This window comes from Sceloporus occidentalis, unplaced genomic scaffold (assembly GCF_023333645.1).
Source record: "Sceloporus occidentalis isolate IW3139 unplaced genomic scaffold, rSceOcc1.0.p SCAF_4, whole genome shotgun sequence".
NCBI lineage: Eukaryota > Metazoa > Chordata > Lepidosauria > Squamata > Phrynosomatidae > Sceloporus > Sceloporus occidentalis.
In genome coordinates this window covers 95678688-95698845 of record NW_028316984.1, presented here as the reverse complement: position 1 = coordinate 95698845, position 20158 = coordinate 95678688, and the positions used below count along the sequence as shown (strand labels likewise).

The following is a 20158-nucleotide window of genomic DNA, read 5'->3' as shown; positions in this document are numbered from 1 at the left end:
GAGATCATTCTCTGGAACTTTAGTTCCAAGAAGATCCATGTTATTACTACATTTTGAACACCATGGCACTCCTGATACTATGGTGTAGGTAAAGGGTGTAGCCACACTGCAGTGCTCTGGTGCCTCACCAAACTATAAATCCCAGGAATCTGTAGGATAGAGTCATGGCAGTTAAAGTGGTGTCAAGCTGCTTTAATTCTGCAGTGTGGCTACACCTGAAGAAAATAAATATGTTCCCCATATAGGTTGGAGGTTGAATGTATTCAAATTTCTATGGCTAATAGCTCCTAGGAGGACAGAACAGGCCATAATATTTGACTGATGCCATGTATAAAGATACTCGGAAAGATTTAGTCTTCGTGGCTGTGACTCTTATATCACTAAACAACAGAAAATCTCAAATGTTTTTGAGATTGATTTCTTTCTTGCCTTTACAATATAAGGCTAAACTTTATAATCCAACACGAAATGACTATAAGAAGTTTGTACCTATTATTCCCTTCAAAATATTTGAGGTGTTTTCATTTAATGTTCACCAAAAGAAAACTTACAGGTAACAGAAAAAATCCTACCAAACAAAACTAAACAAAGCAAAGCAAAACCTCAACAATGATGAAGTGTTATGGGAGGGAATCTTCTAAATCTCATCTTCTAAACACTCCTGTCTTGTCAAAATCATTAGTTAACTAAAGATGATATACAGTTCCCAGTCTTATATTATAAGCAAGTGTATTTAACTTGCACAAACAGTAGCTTGTTTTGAACTGTAGTATTATAATGGGATCTCCTAACACTAGAATTATAAATTTACGGTATTTCTCATACTTCCTGATCGTAACATTTTAGATTTTACTTTAACTGCCATGGCTGCATCCTACAGAATCCTGGGATTTGTAGTTTGTTGAGGCACTAGACCCCTCTGGCTGAGAATTCTAAATTCCAGGGCTCCACCAAAATGGCAGTTAAAGTGGTATCAAAGTACTATAATTTTATAGTGTGAAAGAGAACTACTTCTGCAATTGTAAATGCTAGCAAATGCATTCAGCTGGAAGCAAAGTGAAGCAATCAGATAGTTGGGCATACGGCTAGATGTAACATATATTCAATACGCTAGACATCAAGATCTATATTTTAGCCTTTAAAATTAGACTTCACTTAAGTTTTGATGCTAAAGCACCTAGACTGGTAATTCATATGGCAGATCATCTTTAGCAGACAATATCAAAGAGATGGGTGAATGACAGGCAGTGAAAGAGGTAAGGATCAAGGGATCATAAGGGAAAGAGAAAGTACATTTTGGGTAGGGTTTTGTTACCTTCTTCTTCGTATTCTTCTGCATTGAGACAAAAAGAAAACAAGAAAAGCAACAGAATCAACAAAATTGCTTAACACAAGGACTGACATGAAAGATAAGAACTCACTGAGGATGAAAGCACTTTTCTTTATACAGAGCAAAAATGAAACATAACAGAACAAAAAGATTTCCACAGTCTTCTGAGAAATCTTAATTGAAAAATTTGGAGGCAATCAACCCCAAACAAATAAACAAACAGGCAGACAATGACCAGGACATTTTCCCCTGCAAGAATGAGAGAGTTAACTCAGACTGCAAAGATAAATTAGAGGGTTCTAATGCAGAACTAGCACGCCTTGCTTTAAGAATCAGAGACTCCACTGAAATCATTGGCAATGCTAACTGTACAATAAGGAGTAGATTAAACGGTGTTGTACAAAATGAACTTGGTCCAAGAAATTATTTCTGTTGGATGTAATGCACACATAGGCCCAAGTGATTAGCAACACTTCACTGCGTATTCTGTTTTATTGTGATGTTTTTCTGCAGAGGATAGTTCCAAAGTTCACTAACTGAAGGCATGTGCCTTTATATATATATAAAACATTCATACTGAAAAAGATCATCCTTCAACCAGAGAGTAAATTCTAGCTGATTAAACTGAGATGTGATGTGGATTTTTTAAAAAACAAAACTTGACAAGCTAGTTATTAATGAAATCATAATACAATTTATTTTATATTTTTTTAATTAACATGGAATCCGAAGATATCAGAGGGACAGCTTCTGTGGAGTGACCCTCTTGTAATGAGTTAATGTTACTATTTTGATAACTTGGGTTTATTTTACTAGATGTCTGTCATACACAATAAGATGGTCCTAAATACTTTAAAGGCACCAGATCCCTTCTGATTTTGGAAGTGAAGCAGGGTCAGCCCTGGTTAATTGGATGGGAGACCACCAATGAATACTAGGTGCTGTAGGCAATATTTCAGAGGAAGGAACTGGCAAAACTACCTCTGATTGGAACAGATGTCCACCAGGATCTCTTCCAAGACTATAATTCTGTTTCATGAACTGGACCACCATCTAATATCAGTCCTTACCAAATAGTTACAGTGTCATCCTCCTGCAGCCTGGGATATGAACCACATGGTGGTAGGTACATAATTTGTACATTGAACTAGTGTACAGATGGAACAAAACATTGTGTGACCTTGTTGCCATACAAATCAGTACAAAGGGGACTCTATGAAGTAGCTATATCACACGATGCAACAAAGGTCATTTGGGGCATGATGTTCACGCCATTTATTCATTCAGTCCAATTTAAGGACACATCCAACCCATATGTTAGAATGCGAGTTAAGCCAAATTTCTATAAACTGGGATGAGTGTGTGTGTGCAAGAGAGTGAGAGACAGAGGGAGGGAAGGAATGAGTGAGTTACTGAATTCTTCCCTTATTTCTTGTTCACTTCCACTCTTACCACCCCCAGACAAGCTTCTGATCATATATTTTCTCCCAGGCATAGCCTGAGCAGAGCAGTAGAGGACATGGGGTTTTCGAGGTGTCTCTCATCCACAGGTTGCCATGAGTTGGGGTTGATTTGAAGGCAGTTAACAGTAAATAGCCATTACTGGTTTCACATCCTCTTGTGGAGAAAAACAGGTAGTAAGTAAAAAATTCTAAGAGAAAAGCATAGGAACAGTCTCTTTCTGCCCATACATGCAGTGCTTAAAATTACTCCAGTCTACCATAGAAGATTTCAGGTCTGTAAGCATCATGTGTAGGATAGCAGGAAGACTTCCAAGATGTTTTTATTACATCTGCTCAAGATGAAGGTTCTTTTGGGCTGGAGGTACATTCTAACATACAATCTCCCACTTGCATTCTGAGCTGGTACAGTCACAGTCTGACTCCTCATCTTATAGCAGGAAATGACCCGTTGGTTGAAATCCATAATCTACATAAACATACTTTGAACTCCTAAAAAGAATGCTGTGATAAAGCTTGAGGTCTGAGGTAAATGACTACAGGCTGCCACCTTCTATTGCATGACCTGAGCTCATGTGTTGTTAATTTTAAGTATGGAAGGTCCAACCTCAGTAAAGAAAAGAAAGAAGAGTAGTAGTGGATACTATATTGGTCTTTGTTCTATTACAGTGTCACAGCTCTGTGATGCAAGATCTATATAAATGGTATCAGCTTGAAGGAAAGACTTGTTAAAGAAAGGTGATGTCTTCAGTCAAAGAGACAAATCGCTATGTTCACATTAGCAGGCAGCCCTTGCAGATAATGTATAGTACTTTAATATTGGGCTGCAGCACAACCAAGTCTGTGCTAGTAATGTTTGACTTTTTAAACACTTTTTAAACAACATGCACTGTGAGCACAAACACAGAGCGATGAGCATACAATGCACATGTTCATGTATTTTTGAAAGAGCTGATATCTTGCACGTAGGGAAAAGATATGGAGTAGAACACTACCTAGTAAATATTCCCCAATAATAGATACAATAATATCTAGATTATACAGTGATGCTAAAAGCATTTCAAACTGCCAAGATTGGGCATATTTTATTTTAAAGCATCTGAGCGTCAAGACATACACTTCACATAGTAACAAAACATAAAGAGCTTGAAATGAATTAGCAAGAAAGAGAGACACATTTTAAAGGGCTCCTTTATTGCAAAATGTGTCACCAACAGATGGCAGCAGCTGTACAACAACAAAGCAAAAACAGGGTAGGAAAAGAGAGAGAAATGCTATGATCACGATGAACTAGTCTTGGTAAGGGGAAAAGAAGTCAATCCAACCACAAGAAAAAGGATCTTGACCTTGTGGCAAGGTCAGCGTGTCAGAATGTCCCATAATCCTGTAGAAATAACTTGAAAAGGCTGCACACAGACTCTGGTCCAAATGACAGACCCTGCTGAATAGAAAATTAGAACCAAGAATCTTGAGCATAGGCACAGAGGAGCTGGTCCGTATGACTGTGTTGGGGGAGGGGATGATGGGAAATGTAACCCAGAATAGCTGGGGGTGGGGGGCACTAGCTTGAGAAAAGCCAGTACAGAGGAAGCCCTGAGTCTGAGTTTCACTCAGGGTCTAAGTACCCAGAACACATGATCTTTGGAAAATCCTGACATGGCACATGTGAACTATGTAAGGTGCTTTTCAAGAGAGAGAAAGAGAGAGAGAGACGCAGGGCTGAGATCATTTAAAAATCCCCACATTAGACCCACCAATTCCAATGCCAGTGTGGCTGCATTGTGCCAGCATGGTGCAAAAATATAGTGACACCTGTCTGCTATGGGCATCAAGGGGCAGGGGCGGCATTTTGTGCAAAATATTTTTGTCTATAAAAAATGCGTAAATGGTGTTCTGGGCCTCTGGTACCCTAGAAACAAACTGGGGATGTGTGTGCTTAATATTAGTGGCTATTGGGCAGGAACTCTCAAGTTCTTATTTGATACATAGAATGCTATAGATGCTACAGTAGAACAAGTCACAGTTTCTCTAACAAGGTAGAGGGGTTGGACTACCCATGGGTTACTCTTTCTGGTGCTGACTAGTTGTTTATTTCACAGCCACCTTGTCAAACTGAAGAGGATCACAGGTGTTCTGCACAGGGCTGAGAATGAAATAATTTAAGACAGAACTTCATAATATCAGTCATTGCAACTTCAATGAAGAATAAAAATGTATATCAGATTAACTGATTCATATTTGAGTACATTAAAAATTATGATCCATCAGAATAATTAATTAGAAAAATGAGGACTTTTATAGCATTTACATATAATTAAATGGCGTCTTGTATACTCACCCTCTACTTGCTCTCTGTTGGGGAGAAAAGGTAGAAAGGAAGGACAGATGGAAGGAAGGACCAAAGAAAGAAAGAAAGAAAGAAAGAAAGAAAGCATGGTGAGACTGGTTAACTATACACATTCACATGGAAATAAATCCCTCTCTCTACAGTCCAAGCAGATAGACATTCAATTCCAGCCTAAATGCTTCTTTAAAATGGTTTAGTTATGTCCGCAATGACTGACACATTCCTTGAAAATATGATTTAAATATTTTGCCATATTCAAAGCATGGGAGTAACAAGTTACTGTTCAAATAAAAAAATATATAACTTAATTTACTAGGGAAAGGAATTTATTACAAGTCACTTAGGTATAAATAAATTACATCACAATTCACCTTAGTGTGGTACAACGTCTTTTGTGATGTAACAGAAACAGTAATATTTCCATACCCATAGTAGAGGTAGCCATACTGGTCATAAGAAAATTTCAAAATCCATATTCTGATAATACCAATATTAGACTATGAAAAGGGCACAAATGTCCATACAAGCATGAAGTCAAAGGCTTTCACGGCTGGCATCTACAGTTTTTTGTGGGTTTTTTTAGGTTATGTGGCCATATTCTAGAAGAGTTTGTTCCTGATGTTTTGCCAGCATCTGTGGCTGGCATCTTCAGAGAAGATGTCAAAGAACTGTGTATTCTCTGAAGATGCCAGCCACAGATGCTGGAAACCATCAGGAGCAAATTCTTCTAGAACATGGCCACATAACCAAACCAAAACAAAACAAAACTCCACAAAAAAATCCATACAAGTGTCTGAGATCTTTAGGTATCTTCCGTGGACAAAATGTTACCAATAGTAGACAGGGGAGAGAAAGGCAGGGAAATTAGATCTTAAAATCATGTAGTCTGCTGCATGTTGTCTTGAGATATGATGAGGAAGAAGTGATAAGCATCTACACACCCTTCCACATCATTATCACTCAAGAAATGATCATTCCATTGGCCAGAATTCACTTGGACAGTTACAAACAGGTAACTTGAGTTATGCATTCCTAACTGATTGATATTCACATTCCTTATGGATTTGCAATTTTAGGGCATATGTAGGGACTGGAAAAGTCCCCACCACCACTTACCATGCACCAGGTGCTGTGATTGCTGGGGGTCCATTCCTCTGTTAATGGAAAAGTAGAAGACTGATCTTCTCACTCCCCTTTGTGTGAGTCATTTCCAGTACAAGGGGGAATTATAACAGAGACCCATAATGGAGATCTCTCATGGGAGGGGGCAGAAATACCAGTTAGATGCTTCCTGAGCTGCAAATGCTGCTGCCCAGGACATGAGGACTGAGTAGTTTAGATGTGTAACTATGTAATTGTGTAGCTGTGTAACTATGGTGGTTAGACATTTATAAGTTCCCAAGTGGATTCCAGCCTTTGTCTTTTATTCAGTTTAAGTCCAAAAACACCTATCCAAGCAGCAAATAATTAGGATACTATTGTGGTTTAATAATATATGTTTCCTACAGATATATTACTGTTTTTGGACTCTTTGATCCTGATTTTGGAAATTTAGATTTACCAAATCCTAAGTCATGCAAACCCATTGCATTAATTGGTTTTTCTCCTCATGGGCTTTTGAATAGGATTTTGGTAGTAACACTTGCAAAAGCTAGTAGCTTCAAGGTACAAGAAGCTCTGTGATGAATGGCCCTTTAAATCTAATGATTCTATGGATGTGTTTCTACTTACACGTCTTCGGTATCAGACATGTTGGCAGTAGGTTTCTAGATAAAATAACAAATGAAAGGCTGAATAAATAAGTGTCATATCACAACACATTTATCACTGAAAAGAATATCTGATTGTCTATAGAGGATTAAAAATATCCCTGAATACTTTATTTGTAAAGCAAGATCAAATTAACTCACCCAAAATGACATTGTTTTAGCAATGAACTCTTCACAAAATTAATCATCAAACATTATGCTAGCCTGTCACTTGTCAAAGCACAACCTGGTTCTCTCCTTCTCTCCAGTATTTCATTTCTTTAATATCCAGTGGAAAACACATGGCAATGTATTCTCACACTTCAAACCCATAAAAATGTGGTCACACCAGAGCTTGGAAAAGATACCACATTAGACAACAACTCTGGACATGCTGGTTAGATTCTGGCAGTCCACAGGTAAAGTTTTTCTAAGCTCTGTCAATATGAGAGAACAAAGACAGGACTGCACACAGTGTTATATGTGTGAAGAAGCATCTGAAGACATGCTCAGATGGTATATGATAATGATTGATCCTGGCAACAGCCTAACTATCACTATCTTTCTACATTAGTAGTATAATTTATTATTGATAATAAACATACTTGCACACTACCTAAAGCACAATGTGCTCTGCTAATTGCTTTTCCCCATTTGTCCTTACAGTAACTCTGGAAGGGAGATTTAAAAACTGGTGGACTGAGGATGAGAGTTGGTGACGTTGATAAGAGCTTTGAACCAGGCTGAAATAAAGCACAGACTGCATGATTGATCCACCTTTCTGCATGAATAGCCAGTGCATAAAGTGTTCATGCCTGGGCGGGTACACATTAATCATAGTTAAGGAAAGGTTTGTATTTATACCAAAGACAAATATGTCCAGTTCAGTTGTATGTTTACGTCTGAGAGGTAGATGGAAAAATGCTCAAACTCACAGGATTATTTAGGAACTCTTCGCTGGCTAGCTCTTGTATTTACTACAGCCAGCTTTCAAACAACAAAAAAGGCCAAGATCATGGTGGATTTTTGTCCTCACTTGAGAGCCAGTGACCTCCTCAATCCCCAGCTGTAAGGAATGGCTCTGCTCCACTAAAAACAAGAAAAGTATACCAGTTTTGCCCAGCCAAGCAAGAGGTGGGCTCCACAGGCTTCATGACAGAACAGGATTTCCTGCATATCCTGCCAAATGTAGGTCTTCATTTCTCCAGAAAGGAGTAACAATCTCAGAAGGGGCTTAGAAGAACAGCAACAAATGGCTTTACTGTTCTGGTGTTTAACTATCCCTTTCCAGAAGTATTTTAAAGGGTTAGAAACTCTCAAGGAGGTTTGTGATAGCTCTGCAGGAGTGATTTTATCCCACATCCACCTAAATCAAGGATGGATGGAGCCTTAAATTAGAAAAGAGGGGTCCTCCCCCTAGAAACCCAAGCCTTCTCTTAACTTCATTACTCAGCTGATACATGAGAGGCGTCTTGAAGGAACTGGCAGATGGGTGGATGTCCTAAAAGAACATCTGCGACTCACAAAGTTTCTATTTCAGAAGGGTCTCATAATCCTGAAGGCAAGAGTCCTGCCATATAAGGGTTCCTGCCCAGCTCCCAGTGACAACACTTAATGAAAACAGTGTAAACATTGAGAAGGGTGTATGCTTACACGGCTGGGATGCTCTTAGTCTTCCAGACATAAACCCTTAACTACGGTGGGGGGGGGGGGGGGGGGACAGGAACTCAGACAATGCTATTTGCTTTGGGGAATCAATGGAATGGTGTAACTAGTTCATTTGGACAAATCACATACTATCAGCTTCAGGGGAAGGCAATGGCAAACCTCCTCTAAATAAATCTTGCCAAGGAAATCCTATGATAGGTTTGCATTAGGGTCACCATAAGTCGGCAATGCATTGAAGGCACACAACACACAACACAAACAGTGAAGAGAAAAGGACAGAAGATCCACTGAGTCTGTTTCCCTAAAATGGCACTTACTGGACTTCTGGAGCTACAGAAGCTAGTGTGGTGTAGTGCTCTGTGTGCTGGACTAGGATTCCAGGTGTCTAAAGTTCAAATGGACACTAACTCAGCTTCACAGGAAGACTGTGGCAAACCTCCTCTGAATCAATCTTACCAAGAAAATCTAGGATAGTATAGCCATGAACCAAAGCTGACTGGAAGACATAACAACAACACAAGGATTACTGGCTAATGCATCTATTTTAACCTTCCAGTCAATACTGAATCTAGCCCTTTATACAATTATAGTTAGTTTTCCTTAAAAATAGGAACACACACAGAAGGAGGTATCTCAAGGCATGTATTAATGTCAATGTATGTAAAGTTATAGATACAGATATATTTCTGCTGATTCCAAGGGAGCTGGGGGCTAGTTTAGGGTACCTCAAGAAGGAGAAAGATTTGCTACTAATTCTAGCTCTTTGGCAAAAACTGGCTTGTTGGTAGAGATCCATGTTACCTTAATCTGCCATTGCTGAATGAAAGAGCTGAAACAGTAACTGTGAATGTGAAATAAATCATTGGACTCCTCACTGTTCCTGACACTAGTTCAAATAGATTAATAACTAATAACTGGATTAACATTATGATGATCAATACAAATTATTTTAATAATAAAATCATGCACATTTCACAGATCAGATAAAAGCCTTCTAAAGACACATCTGTTTTTCCATGAATACATTTAAATTTTCAAGAATAAACACTTTAGTGTATTCCATTGCCTTATAGGTACTGACACCTTGCTGAAAGTTTCCCAATGATGAGTGATCTCCAAATGGTTAGTCACAAAAGCTTTATGGTGGGCTGATGCTATAGCAAAAGAAAGTGTTTCACTTCCATCTTAGGAGCTGAAAGGGTTGGAAGATTCTGGACAGTGACAAAACATTTGGGAGCCATACTTGTTAATAAACCATTTGCTCATGGGAGAGTACTCTGCAGAATCCATGTGTGTTTATGCGTATCTATGCCCACGCTGTCTTGCACTATGGCCTTTTCAAAAATGGCACCAGAAATGTTCATTGTGTGGAACTGTATTAGGACCATGCCTTTAAGGATTATCATGGGACCATGCCACTGATTCATAGTCATTGCACTAAGAAACATGTGTAGTGCACAATTTCAGGCACTATCTCACTTTCACGATCACTGCAAGAGACTGAAGTTAGGGTGAATAGATCCCAGACTTGATGTATTTTGGACAAAATTTTGTCTCTCCTAAATTACAATTGCAGATCATTACCTCCGTTCTGGTTGCCAAGGTCTCCTGTCCCAGCCCAGGATCTCCACGGCCCCATCCCGGATTTGTCCCTTCTCGCTTGCTGCCCCTCACTCCTGGAACCTCCTCCCCTTACAAGCACGACTCAACACGTCTCTAACCAGCTTTAAAGCCGAGTTAAAGACCATATTGTTTAGGGAAGCGTTCCCAGGGAGACTGTGATTGTGACCTGGTTGTTCTGATGCTTGATTCAATACTGGATATTTGTTGTTTTAACTTCTAGATTGTACGCCATAGGCAGGCTTTTATATATTTTTGATTTTACCTGGTTTTGTACAGCGCCTTGTACATTTATGGCGCTTTATAAATAAAGCTAATAATAATAATAATAGTTAACTGATCTGAATATCTAGCCTCCCTCATGACTGGAAGCCTTGCACCTATTGGGGGGTATTGCAACACAAACAGGAACATTAATCAATATCTGTAAAAGAACTGTGGCTTAATAATGAAAGACCATGAAATGTTGACACAACACCCACTCCCACCCATTACTTTAAATGCATGGTTACCATGACTTGAACCAACAACTGTATTTTTATTTTATTCCTTCTAGCTATTGTCTAGGGGGGCCTAGCTAAATTCTAATACCATGGGGTTATATGTTTCTGTGCCAGCGTACCTACTTGCTTCTGGAGGAGATGGAGCAGGTAAATGCACCACATCATAATGTCACAAAATGGGCACATTTACCCAGAAAATATGGGATGGGGTTGGGATGGGGCAACCTAAATGGGCTGATACTTCTTAGCATGAAGCTGCAAATACAGTGTATTTTTCAGCTAAAAAAGTAACATTTGAACAGGCAGTGAATGTTAGTATAAAAATTAAAAGCATACCCATATTAAGACTCTTTTGACATTCCCAGGCAATTTCTCCTATAACCACTATTCTATAACAGAAGTCATTTTTTTTACAGGAAATTATGCAGTTCCTGCATCCAGATTGTAACACACCATGATATTGCATGCAGGCAACTGCTGTGTTCACACTTGTGGTTGCAGTTTACCTTGTGTGTGTTCAAAGAGCAAATTGCAAATATGCAAAATGGTTGGCAAAAGTATTCTGGGAGCTGTAGTGCAAAAAAAGTAACATTTAAAAGTTCTGCCATGTGTTGAGTTCTCAATGGAAATGTGAGAGATGAAAAGTAAGGGGTGCTCTACAGCTGTGACTTTTCTTTGTCCTAGTGACAAATGGTAATGTGAAAAGTGCTCACATTCACACATTATGTTTCCTCCATCATAGCTGACAACAATCCTTATGTTGTAAAACAGGAACTTTGACATACAGCTGAGGCAAAGCAAAAGAGCAATGCCAGTGCCCCTTCTCCCTACAATTTGCTACCTGAGATCAAAGCCAATCCCCCATTACCCAGGTTAAGACCTGTCCAATTCTTTTAGCACATTAAGCAGAAAATCCTAAGAAAAGCCTCTCCCCAGTCCTTAAAGGAAAATTAAAACAATAATAAGTACTGAATCATATCCTTCTCTTTTATGACAGTCCCAAACAACTGCTTGAAGCAGCCACCTCTCTCTGGTTGGTGATAGGGCTGGCCCTGCATGGTGCAAGAATGTTTTCTTCTTCACAAAACATGCCCTCCATTTTCAAGTGCATGAAAAGGAACAAAACATATTGTGAAGTACATTCCCTGACATGCCTCCAGTCCCCATTCTGTCAGAATTCCTTGGCACTTAGCATTCAGGCAGAAGCACTCCAGGGAATCAACTGCTTGCAAACTGATCAATGGCAATGTGAAAATAGCTCTTCATCTTAGTAGCAGTGACATCACCATCTGGCCAATCCAGTTTGCCAAATGAGGGCATCTCTGAGGGAAAATGGGACTGACAGCAAGGGCACCACTGATGTCAACACTGTTTGTGTGTTGGGGGCTTTATTTATGGTAAAAATGACCATCCCTGGACATTTGGCTCAGTCCTAGTCAGGCATCTTCTCCAGACAGATTATCTCTTTCTTGCTTACTATTGAAACTTTTTTTGTGATGGAATGGAAAAGTAGTCTCTCTGGGCTCCAACTGATTCCATCTATTGCAACTTAGAGCCTTATCGCATTATTAAACAAACTTGGGAGGCAGATGAAAAGACAAATCTTTTTTTCCCTCCCTCCGCATGATTCTCATTCTCTTCAGGTTGTAAAAGTATGGGAAAGCATTGAAAAAGTCTCATTTTTTTGCCAAAGGGATTATTTCATTTTAGCAAATGGGACACTTTTATGACACTTTTACAACCCTCTCCCATAGTTTTACAACCAGAAGAGAACAAAAGAGAACTACGTCATGTAGAGAGAAGGAAAAAAAGATGCATTTTTCATTTGCCTCCTGAGTTTAATAATGTGATATGGCTCTTACTGAATTTAAATAGTCAGTGGCTTAAATCTAGTTGTGCTAGTCTTAACCAGAGTAGATTCATTAAATCAATAATTGAATGGGTCTACTCTGTTTAGTATTAACTGGACTAGACTGTTTTGTTTTGTTTTTTTAAAATAAATAAATGCCATATCTTCCTCAAGGAGCTGGAACTATACAATTCACAACTCAATTTTTATGTGGATCTTCCTCCCATGGCCTATAGATTTGAAATATGTGTTCCTAGCATGTGACCATCCTCATATTTTGTCTATAAATAGATGCTAAATTGAGATGGAGGTGAAAGAAACTGGACACCAATGCTGTATTACAACTCAAATAGAAATATAGTAAAACTACAGTGAAAGTTGACCAAACTCTGCTGGATAGTTCTCCATGCTGCCTCCTTTATTTTAACTGTTATGATCTACCTGCCTAATTTCAGGCTGCAATTTCCTCTTGAATGTCAGATTAGAAATCTTAGAGACCAAGGTTCAAATGCCCACTCAGTCATGGAAACTCACTGGATGATCTTGAACAAGTCATATTCTCTAAGCCTTGGAAGAAGGGAATGGCAAACATCCTTGGAATAAATCTTGCCAAGGAAACCCTAGGAAAAGGCCACTATAATCCAGAATTTACTTACTTGAAGGCACTCAATAACAACAACAGCAACATTTCCGTCTTGTTCCTTCATACCTACCACAGGAAGGGGCCATACTTAAGCACCCACCCTCTCCTCCCCATGTTCCTATTTGTAGGCTTCTAAGCTGGAGGTCATATTATGGAAATAAGCATCACATTCTCTGAGGGGAAGTGGATCCTGTCCCCCTTATAGAAGTGTGCCATGTTTCAAAGGTGTGGGCCATTATAATTCCACATAAACCCAGAAGAAACAGAACTTTGCACTGACATAGAGGAAACACTCAAAAGATTCATAACATCAAGATCTGGATAGAAAAATATAAATAAGGGTGAAAATAACATATGTTTACTTGCTTCTAGCAAACAACTGTCAACACATGTCAGCTTCTTATATCAAAAGAGCCTAATATCGTAAATTTGTTTTAAGCTGATTTCTTCAATGTTTTCAAAGCATCTTCTAGCCTTATATACTCTAGCAATTGAAAGAATATTTGAAAATATTATGACAAATGTTGAAAAATGTGTTCCTTGAGTGTTGAGAAACCCTGATGAGAAGTTTGCTTGAGTCATGATCATCTTTGTAGGTCAGAACTTATTCTGAGCAAAATATGCCATGCTGTTTTGTGCAGAAAACAGCTTTTTCAGTATAGGAAACAGCATATTCTGAGTAGAAATATTATTTTCTTTGCAGAAAATGTTATTTCCTGCACATATAATGGTGCAATTGGGAGCTTATTCTGTTCAACAGTTACACATGGATGATTTGCACAGAGAACAGAATTTTTTGCACTGGAAAATGCTGTTCTCTTTGTATAAAGTGCTGGTTTCTTTCCTAATCAACCATTTGCTGACTTTTCACAGAATAAATCCCAAATCATGAATGGGCTTTGAACACTGCATGGTTTGGAAGATTTTCTTGAAACCTGAAGAAAATTCCCAAAATTATACATCATTTTGTTTGAGAATAAATGAGTGAAGAATTACTTCTGTAGTGTAGTCTGAGTCCTAGTTGCTTAGGAATCAGCCTTAAGAACCATCCTGGGAATTAAGATCTGCTGCTGCATCTCTTAATATCCAATAGTCAATTGTAGACAAGGATGTTGGGTTTACTTTTCCATAAATCCCAATGGCATGGTTAGCCAGGAGCAAAGAAATAGACTCCTATATTGTACCTTTTAATAAGTTTTTAAATCAATATTTCACATACACCACAGCTGAGTTGTCTGCTACTGACCGCTGGTTCTAAAGGCATGTCTGCACTATGGAATAAGTCTTTAAATCTGTTGAGCAATCACAATTACTAACATTTCATGGGCACTACACTTTTATGGAAGGATTGGAAATGCTTGGTAAAGAATCCTAACACCAAGCCCAGTCCAAGCAATCAGTTGCTTCAGGAGGTTCTATTCTAAATAATACCAATGAAACAGAAGCAGTTCCCAGTCCAAGAGGTATACTCAGGATCTCTTTTCAGTATTGTCTGAGTGGACCTTATCACACTAGATGAATCCCAGACAGAAACGGGATTTAAAAGTAGAAAAAACCCCACCAAATCCAGGATTTTTTCAGCTGACGTTTCTTCCAAAGAGCTATAATGCAAAAACAAAGCGAATAGAAAGTTGACAAAAACAACGACCTTTTTACTTTTGGGAACTTCCCGAAAGTAAAAAGGTGTCATTTTTGTCAGTTTTCCATTCTCTTTATTTTCTCATTATTGCTCTTTGGCACAAATGTGTCACATCCCACATTTACTAGGTTGTTTTGCTTTTAAAATCCTGTTTCTGCATGGGTAGGATTCGACAAGTTTGATAAGGCTTGATGTGAGTTTTGGATTAACCATAGCTATGCATACTCTAAGAAGTGAACTCCAGCATCTTATATGCTCAGTTAGATAGAATGGGGCACCATTCATTCTTAGATTTGGGACAGGCCATTTTTAAAAACCAATGTCACCCACTGGATTGGGAGAAATGCTTAATCCATTCTTCTTTGCCATCCTCTCACTCAATCCCCTCAAATCTGCTATCATCCGCAAATTTAATCCACACAAGTATCTATATTAATCCCCCTCAGAACCTATACAGCACTATGAACCAGAGCTTGGAAAGTTACTTTTTGAACTACAATGGTGAGTGGTCATAATGGCTGGAAATTCTGTGAGCTGAAATCCAAAATCAAAACTTTTCCCAGCTCTGATTTCATCTCTGTCATTGCTACTGTCATGTAAATTTGCACCTAAAATAGTAGTTTTATAATTAAGAAGTTGAGGGATCCAAACACAAATACTGCACACCATGGGGCAAGCCAGTTTCACAAGACTTTAAAATGTTATTTTATTGTGTCAGTTGCCCACTGCATGTATCTGAAGCTAGGAAACCACAGTAACAGCAGGTAGCTACATTTTATATGCAGTTGAAAGGAACTCTTCAAAAACTCTTCTAAATTTGACAGTCCCTATATGAAGTTCAGGAGTTATAAATAGAGACTGAAGGCTGAGCCAAACCAAAGCAGACAAGGTGGATCATGATTCTGTCACATAAATCCCTGATCCATCTCTGCTTCTTGCTCTGAACTATATGTTCCTTTTGGCCCAAACCTATTCCATTTCTTGGCTTAAAAACACAGTGCCCATCTCCTCGGGAACTTCTCAACAGCTGAGAATGTACCCATCTTCCCCTTGATAGATTGAATTCACTCCCTCACACCTCAGAGGCCATTTATGAAAATAGCCTCCCTCCTATCAATCATTCTCTCTCCTTAGCCATACAAGGGAGGTAAGGCAGAAGGAGTATGAGAAGAAGGGAGAACAAGAAAATGGACAGGCAGTGAAGAGGAGACTTGACAGGTAGAGCTGGATGTGCATAAGGAAAAAAGTCAGCATGACTATCATTTGGGAGATACCATCTAGGATATCTAGTCAATCTAATACATGTAATATGGCAGCACATACACTAAAACTGATGTATGCAATTGCAACTATCTATCTATCTATCTATCTATCTATCTATCTATCTATCTATCTATCTACCTATCTACCTATCTATCTTTGTGTGTGTGTGTATCTTTGTACTCTTTTCTATTTTCTTTCTCTTGCTATCTCGCATAAATTCTTCTTAGCCACTTAGCTGGACTACAATGTGATTCTATATTTGGGATGAAGAACTCAACAGCTGGAGTCATTTTAAAAAAATAGCTTCCAAGTTGTTCATTCTTAATCCCATGCATTTGTGCCCCGGTTGCTTATGTTCTGCTTGTTTCCAAAGCACAGAGTTAACTAAGAATACGAAACCCTCAGAAAGAAACCCGGCCTAGCTCCGATCTCCTTTCACACAGCTGCACCCTCTCTGGGAATGCCTTGTGAAATTTCTGATAAGGATCTGACTTGAGAAGGTTTTGAAAGCAGTTGCAGATGGTTAAACCCTTGGTCTCCACACAAATAAATGCATCAGTAAAACTAGCTGTTGGTGGTTATAAGGTGATACAACGTCAATCCTATTGTCATCAAAATCAATGCTGGTATCTTGATCTTATCACTCAACTTCTGTAAGCCACAGATTTTCCCTTTCATACAAGGAGTATTGAACTAAAATAACCGAAATAACATGTTGCATGGCTACGGGTGAACTGCACTATATGTGATAAGCAAAAGTGCAAAATGTCCTCAAGTGGAACCAGCTAATCTAGTAAGCATACTCAGCTTGGCTCTGGCACTTCAGAATAGGAAGAGGGCATCTGAGTGTGGGGGAAAAAATTTCATTTGTTGTTGTGTGCCTCCAAGTCACTTATAACTTATGGCAACCCCAAGCCAAAACTATCTTAGGGCTTTCTTGGCAATGGTCTTCAGATGGGGTTTGCCATTGCCATTCTCTGAGGGTGAGAAAATGTGACTTGCCTAAGGCCACTCAGTGGGTTTTTATGCTTGAATGAGGATTTGAACCCTGATCATAGTCCAACGTTCAAACCACTACACTATGATGGTTCTCCACAATTTATTATTAAAACAAATAAGAGGGGTATTTTGGCCCACAATGACTGGTGCACACCTTACAGCTACCACATGGTGGCAGTCCTCATGATGATCTCCTCTGCAACGGCCTGCAGTGGTGTACAGAAAATTATCCAGTCCACACTGTGAGCTGCTATACACAAAATGGCTTGCCCTATGGAGATTGCAGCTGTACAGAGCCATTTAAACTAGCTTGTACACAGGCACTGTAATGTCTACATGGACTCTTAGTCGAGTGTCATACCTCAGCCATAGTCAGTCAGCACAATAAGCCAATACAGTTTTAGATTTATTCTCATCTCACTTTTTTAAAATTAGGAATAATATCACCACACAGGCTGAAGACATATTATGCTACTCCAGTGCTAATCGGAATGTCCCCCAGCTTCTGTGAAGATTTAATAATAATAATAATAAAAACAATAAAAATTTTATTTATATACCGCTATTCCTGTATAGATCATAGTGGTTTCCAGCAATAAATTGCAACAAAACAGTTAAAGCAACATATATCCCCAACATTTAAAACTTGCCTAAATGCCCATGGCCATAAAACATGTTATTGAGAAGTTTCTTCTTAAAGAGAAGAAGAAAGACACTATGTTGAGTCCTGGCAGCTTTTTATGCTCAGGGCTTTCCTCTGCCAAATACCTTTCCATGCCTCCCAAAGGGCCACAGTTTTCCAAGATGGCAACTGTATATTAGCCAGTTAAGCAACTTCACTGTTAGAAACTGAATTTCTTGCCATTTTCCATTAAGACTGTCCTGCTTGTAGAAATTGGACAAACAGCACAAATTAAGAATCAACTCCTGACTAATCCTTGTCATATCAAATATATACTAAGGTCTGACTCACAGATTATGTTAATCCAGTTAGGACAATCGGAGGATATGAGCAACATGCTTCCCTATAATGCTCCATATTCCCAGAGTCCAGTACAGAAATACATCGTTTTAAAGGAAGCCAATGTTCTTAGTATATACTTGCAAAATCACTGGGTCACTAAAATCCATCTTTGGGAATAATTCATGGGGGCTTGACCATTAATGATATCATGTAGTTCATGTCTGGGGTCAAACAGCCTTCAACCCAGAATGTTTTAAATAGAGGTCAAAAAGTTGTAAAAAATAATTATCACTCAATAAAACTTTATCTCTCTACTGAGCTCAGCTCACTGGCTTGTCTTTGTATGCCTACAACTAAAAAAATTGCACTCCAAAATCATCATGCCACCATTAACTCTTTCTTTGACACTTGTTTGAAGGTGATGGGATCTATGTAACTTAATTCTTCACTGCTATTGATAAAATTACACAAATTAATCATTGTATCCAAGTACTTTAACATTTCTGTACCCTCCAGACAGATTCATCACCTTTTATTGTCAATGTGTCACTTGATGTAAAAGGAATGCTTTCATTAACTCTTCCCCAAAGTCTGGCATTCCTTTCCTACTGAATATGATTTGTGAGGAAATCCACACTTGGAGTAATATTTTCAGGACAGAATATTCTAGTATTATGTGTATATGATGTATACTTTTCGTGATCACCACTGGAACCATGTAGATCTTACTCAAGGTCCTAGTTTTGATCCACTTCCTCCCATTTTTTTGTTTTAATGGATCCCAATTTTTTATTGCAAGTCCTCTTCAGAACATTAGGGAAAAGGGTCAAATCGTAATGGGAGAATAGGATGTGTGCAGTTATTCTAGGCCCACAAACATCTACCCATCTTCCTTACATGCCTTCCTAGTCTTAGAAACAAAGGTTTGTACATACTTTTTCTTCTCTGTTCCCTTTCACCGATAGATCTCTTGACTGAATCTCATTCTTACCTGAGAGGGAGAAGCTCAGAGAAGCAAGGAGCTTTCTGCCGAATGGGACAGGCTGCAGGGTCTGCAAACTCCACCAGGCGATTAAGTCCTCCTGTTATAGTGACATTTGATCTTCTAGAGAATCTCATTGGTCATGGCACACAACTCGGTGGAGGGAAAAAGTAAGGAAAGGGAGAGAGAGGGAAAGGGGGTGGGAATGAGAAAAGGTCATACCACCCATAGCAGCAGCTGAAGGAATTGCACCAAGCTAAGATGGGAGGGACACATTTGGGGGGGGGGGGACAAACACCCTATACCCTTGGCTTCTATATTTATAACCCAACCAGGCAAGCAAAATTTAAAGAAGGTTGTTCAGTGCAAAGGAGATGCAGGCTCTCCAAGCATGGTGTGAAGAGAGGAGCCTAATGTCATTCTGCATCCTATGCCATTTTAAAGCCCATTTTATCCTATAATTGTTCCAGTTTTAGTAAAACTAGCTGCATGCATTATCACCCAAAGTAGGTGTATTCTAGTTTATTGTTTTAAAGAATGTGAGTTGAGATGCACTTTGGCAAATAGTGAGATCTTGCTGAGCAGACACAGTCCAAAGCATTTTGCTGCCTGCTGCAAAGGACTATATGGCACATGCTCCCTTTATGTGTACAGAAGAAGACCAGTCTGGCAGTTGAATCCTACTGTGACAATGGCAATGGGCCAGTATCTTCCACTGCACTTGGTGGTAGCAAACCAGTTTTGGTACTGGAATAGGACAAGACATACAGTACACAACATCCTGTCCCCCAACATGTCATTTACACTACCTTCCCCAGTTCTCACACCCAAGATGACTGCCTCACTTTGCCTGCTGAAATTCATGAGGGCTGTGTACATGATTTCCTAGCACAATACAATCTCAATGAGGAATGAGGAAAGTATCTGATGAAGTGGACTGCAGTCCATGAGATACCTAATAAAATGTGCTAGTCTTAGTAATGCTGTTGTTTGAGGAGCAACAGACTAAGGTGTTTATCACACTGAGCTTTTTGGAGCTTTATGCAGCTCAGATCCGGGGTGAATGAGGGTCCAACGATGCGAATTCACATTATAATGTGAATGTGTTATCAGACGAGATTCCTTTATATGGGCGCTCCATCA

At 39.0% G+C, this 20158-nt stretch overlaps 1 protein-coding gene across 10 annotated transcripts in view; it reads right to left on the bottom strand.

Moving 5' to 3' along the window:
• The window catches only part of TNNT3 (troponin T3, fast skeletal type), a 49241-nt gene extending 30111 nt beyond the window's left edge, over positions 1-19130 (bottom strand). For 7 of the 10 annotated variants that reach the window (XM_089520983.1, XM_089520984.1, XM_089520982.1 and 4 more), the window contains exons 1-3: positions 19025-19129; positions 6869-6903; positions 5129-5142 (exon numbers count right to left, since the gene is read on the bottom strand). In XM_089520983.1, the coding sequence (XP_089377109.1) occupies positions 5129-5142; positions 6869-6888 (34 nt within the window). In that variant the 5' untranslated portion in view covers positions 6889-6903; positions 19025-19129. Of the gene's footprint in view, positions 1-1315; positions 1334-5128; positions 5143-6868; positions 6904-19024 lie in introns of all 10 variants that reach the window. The other 3 variants (XM_089520979.1, XM_089520981.1, XM_089520980.1) reach the window with 2 other exon arrangements.
• Between the last annotated feature and the right edge of the window lie 1028 nt (positions 19131-20158).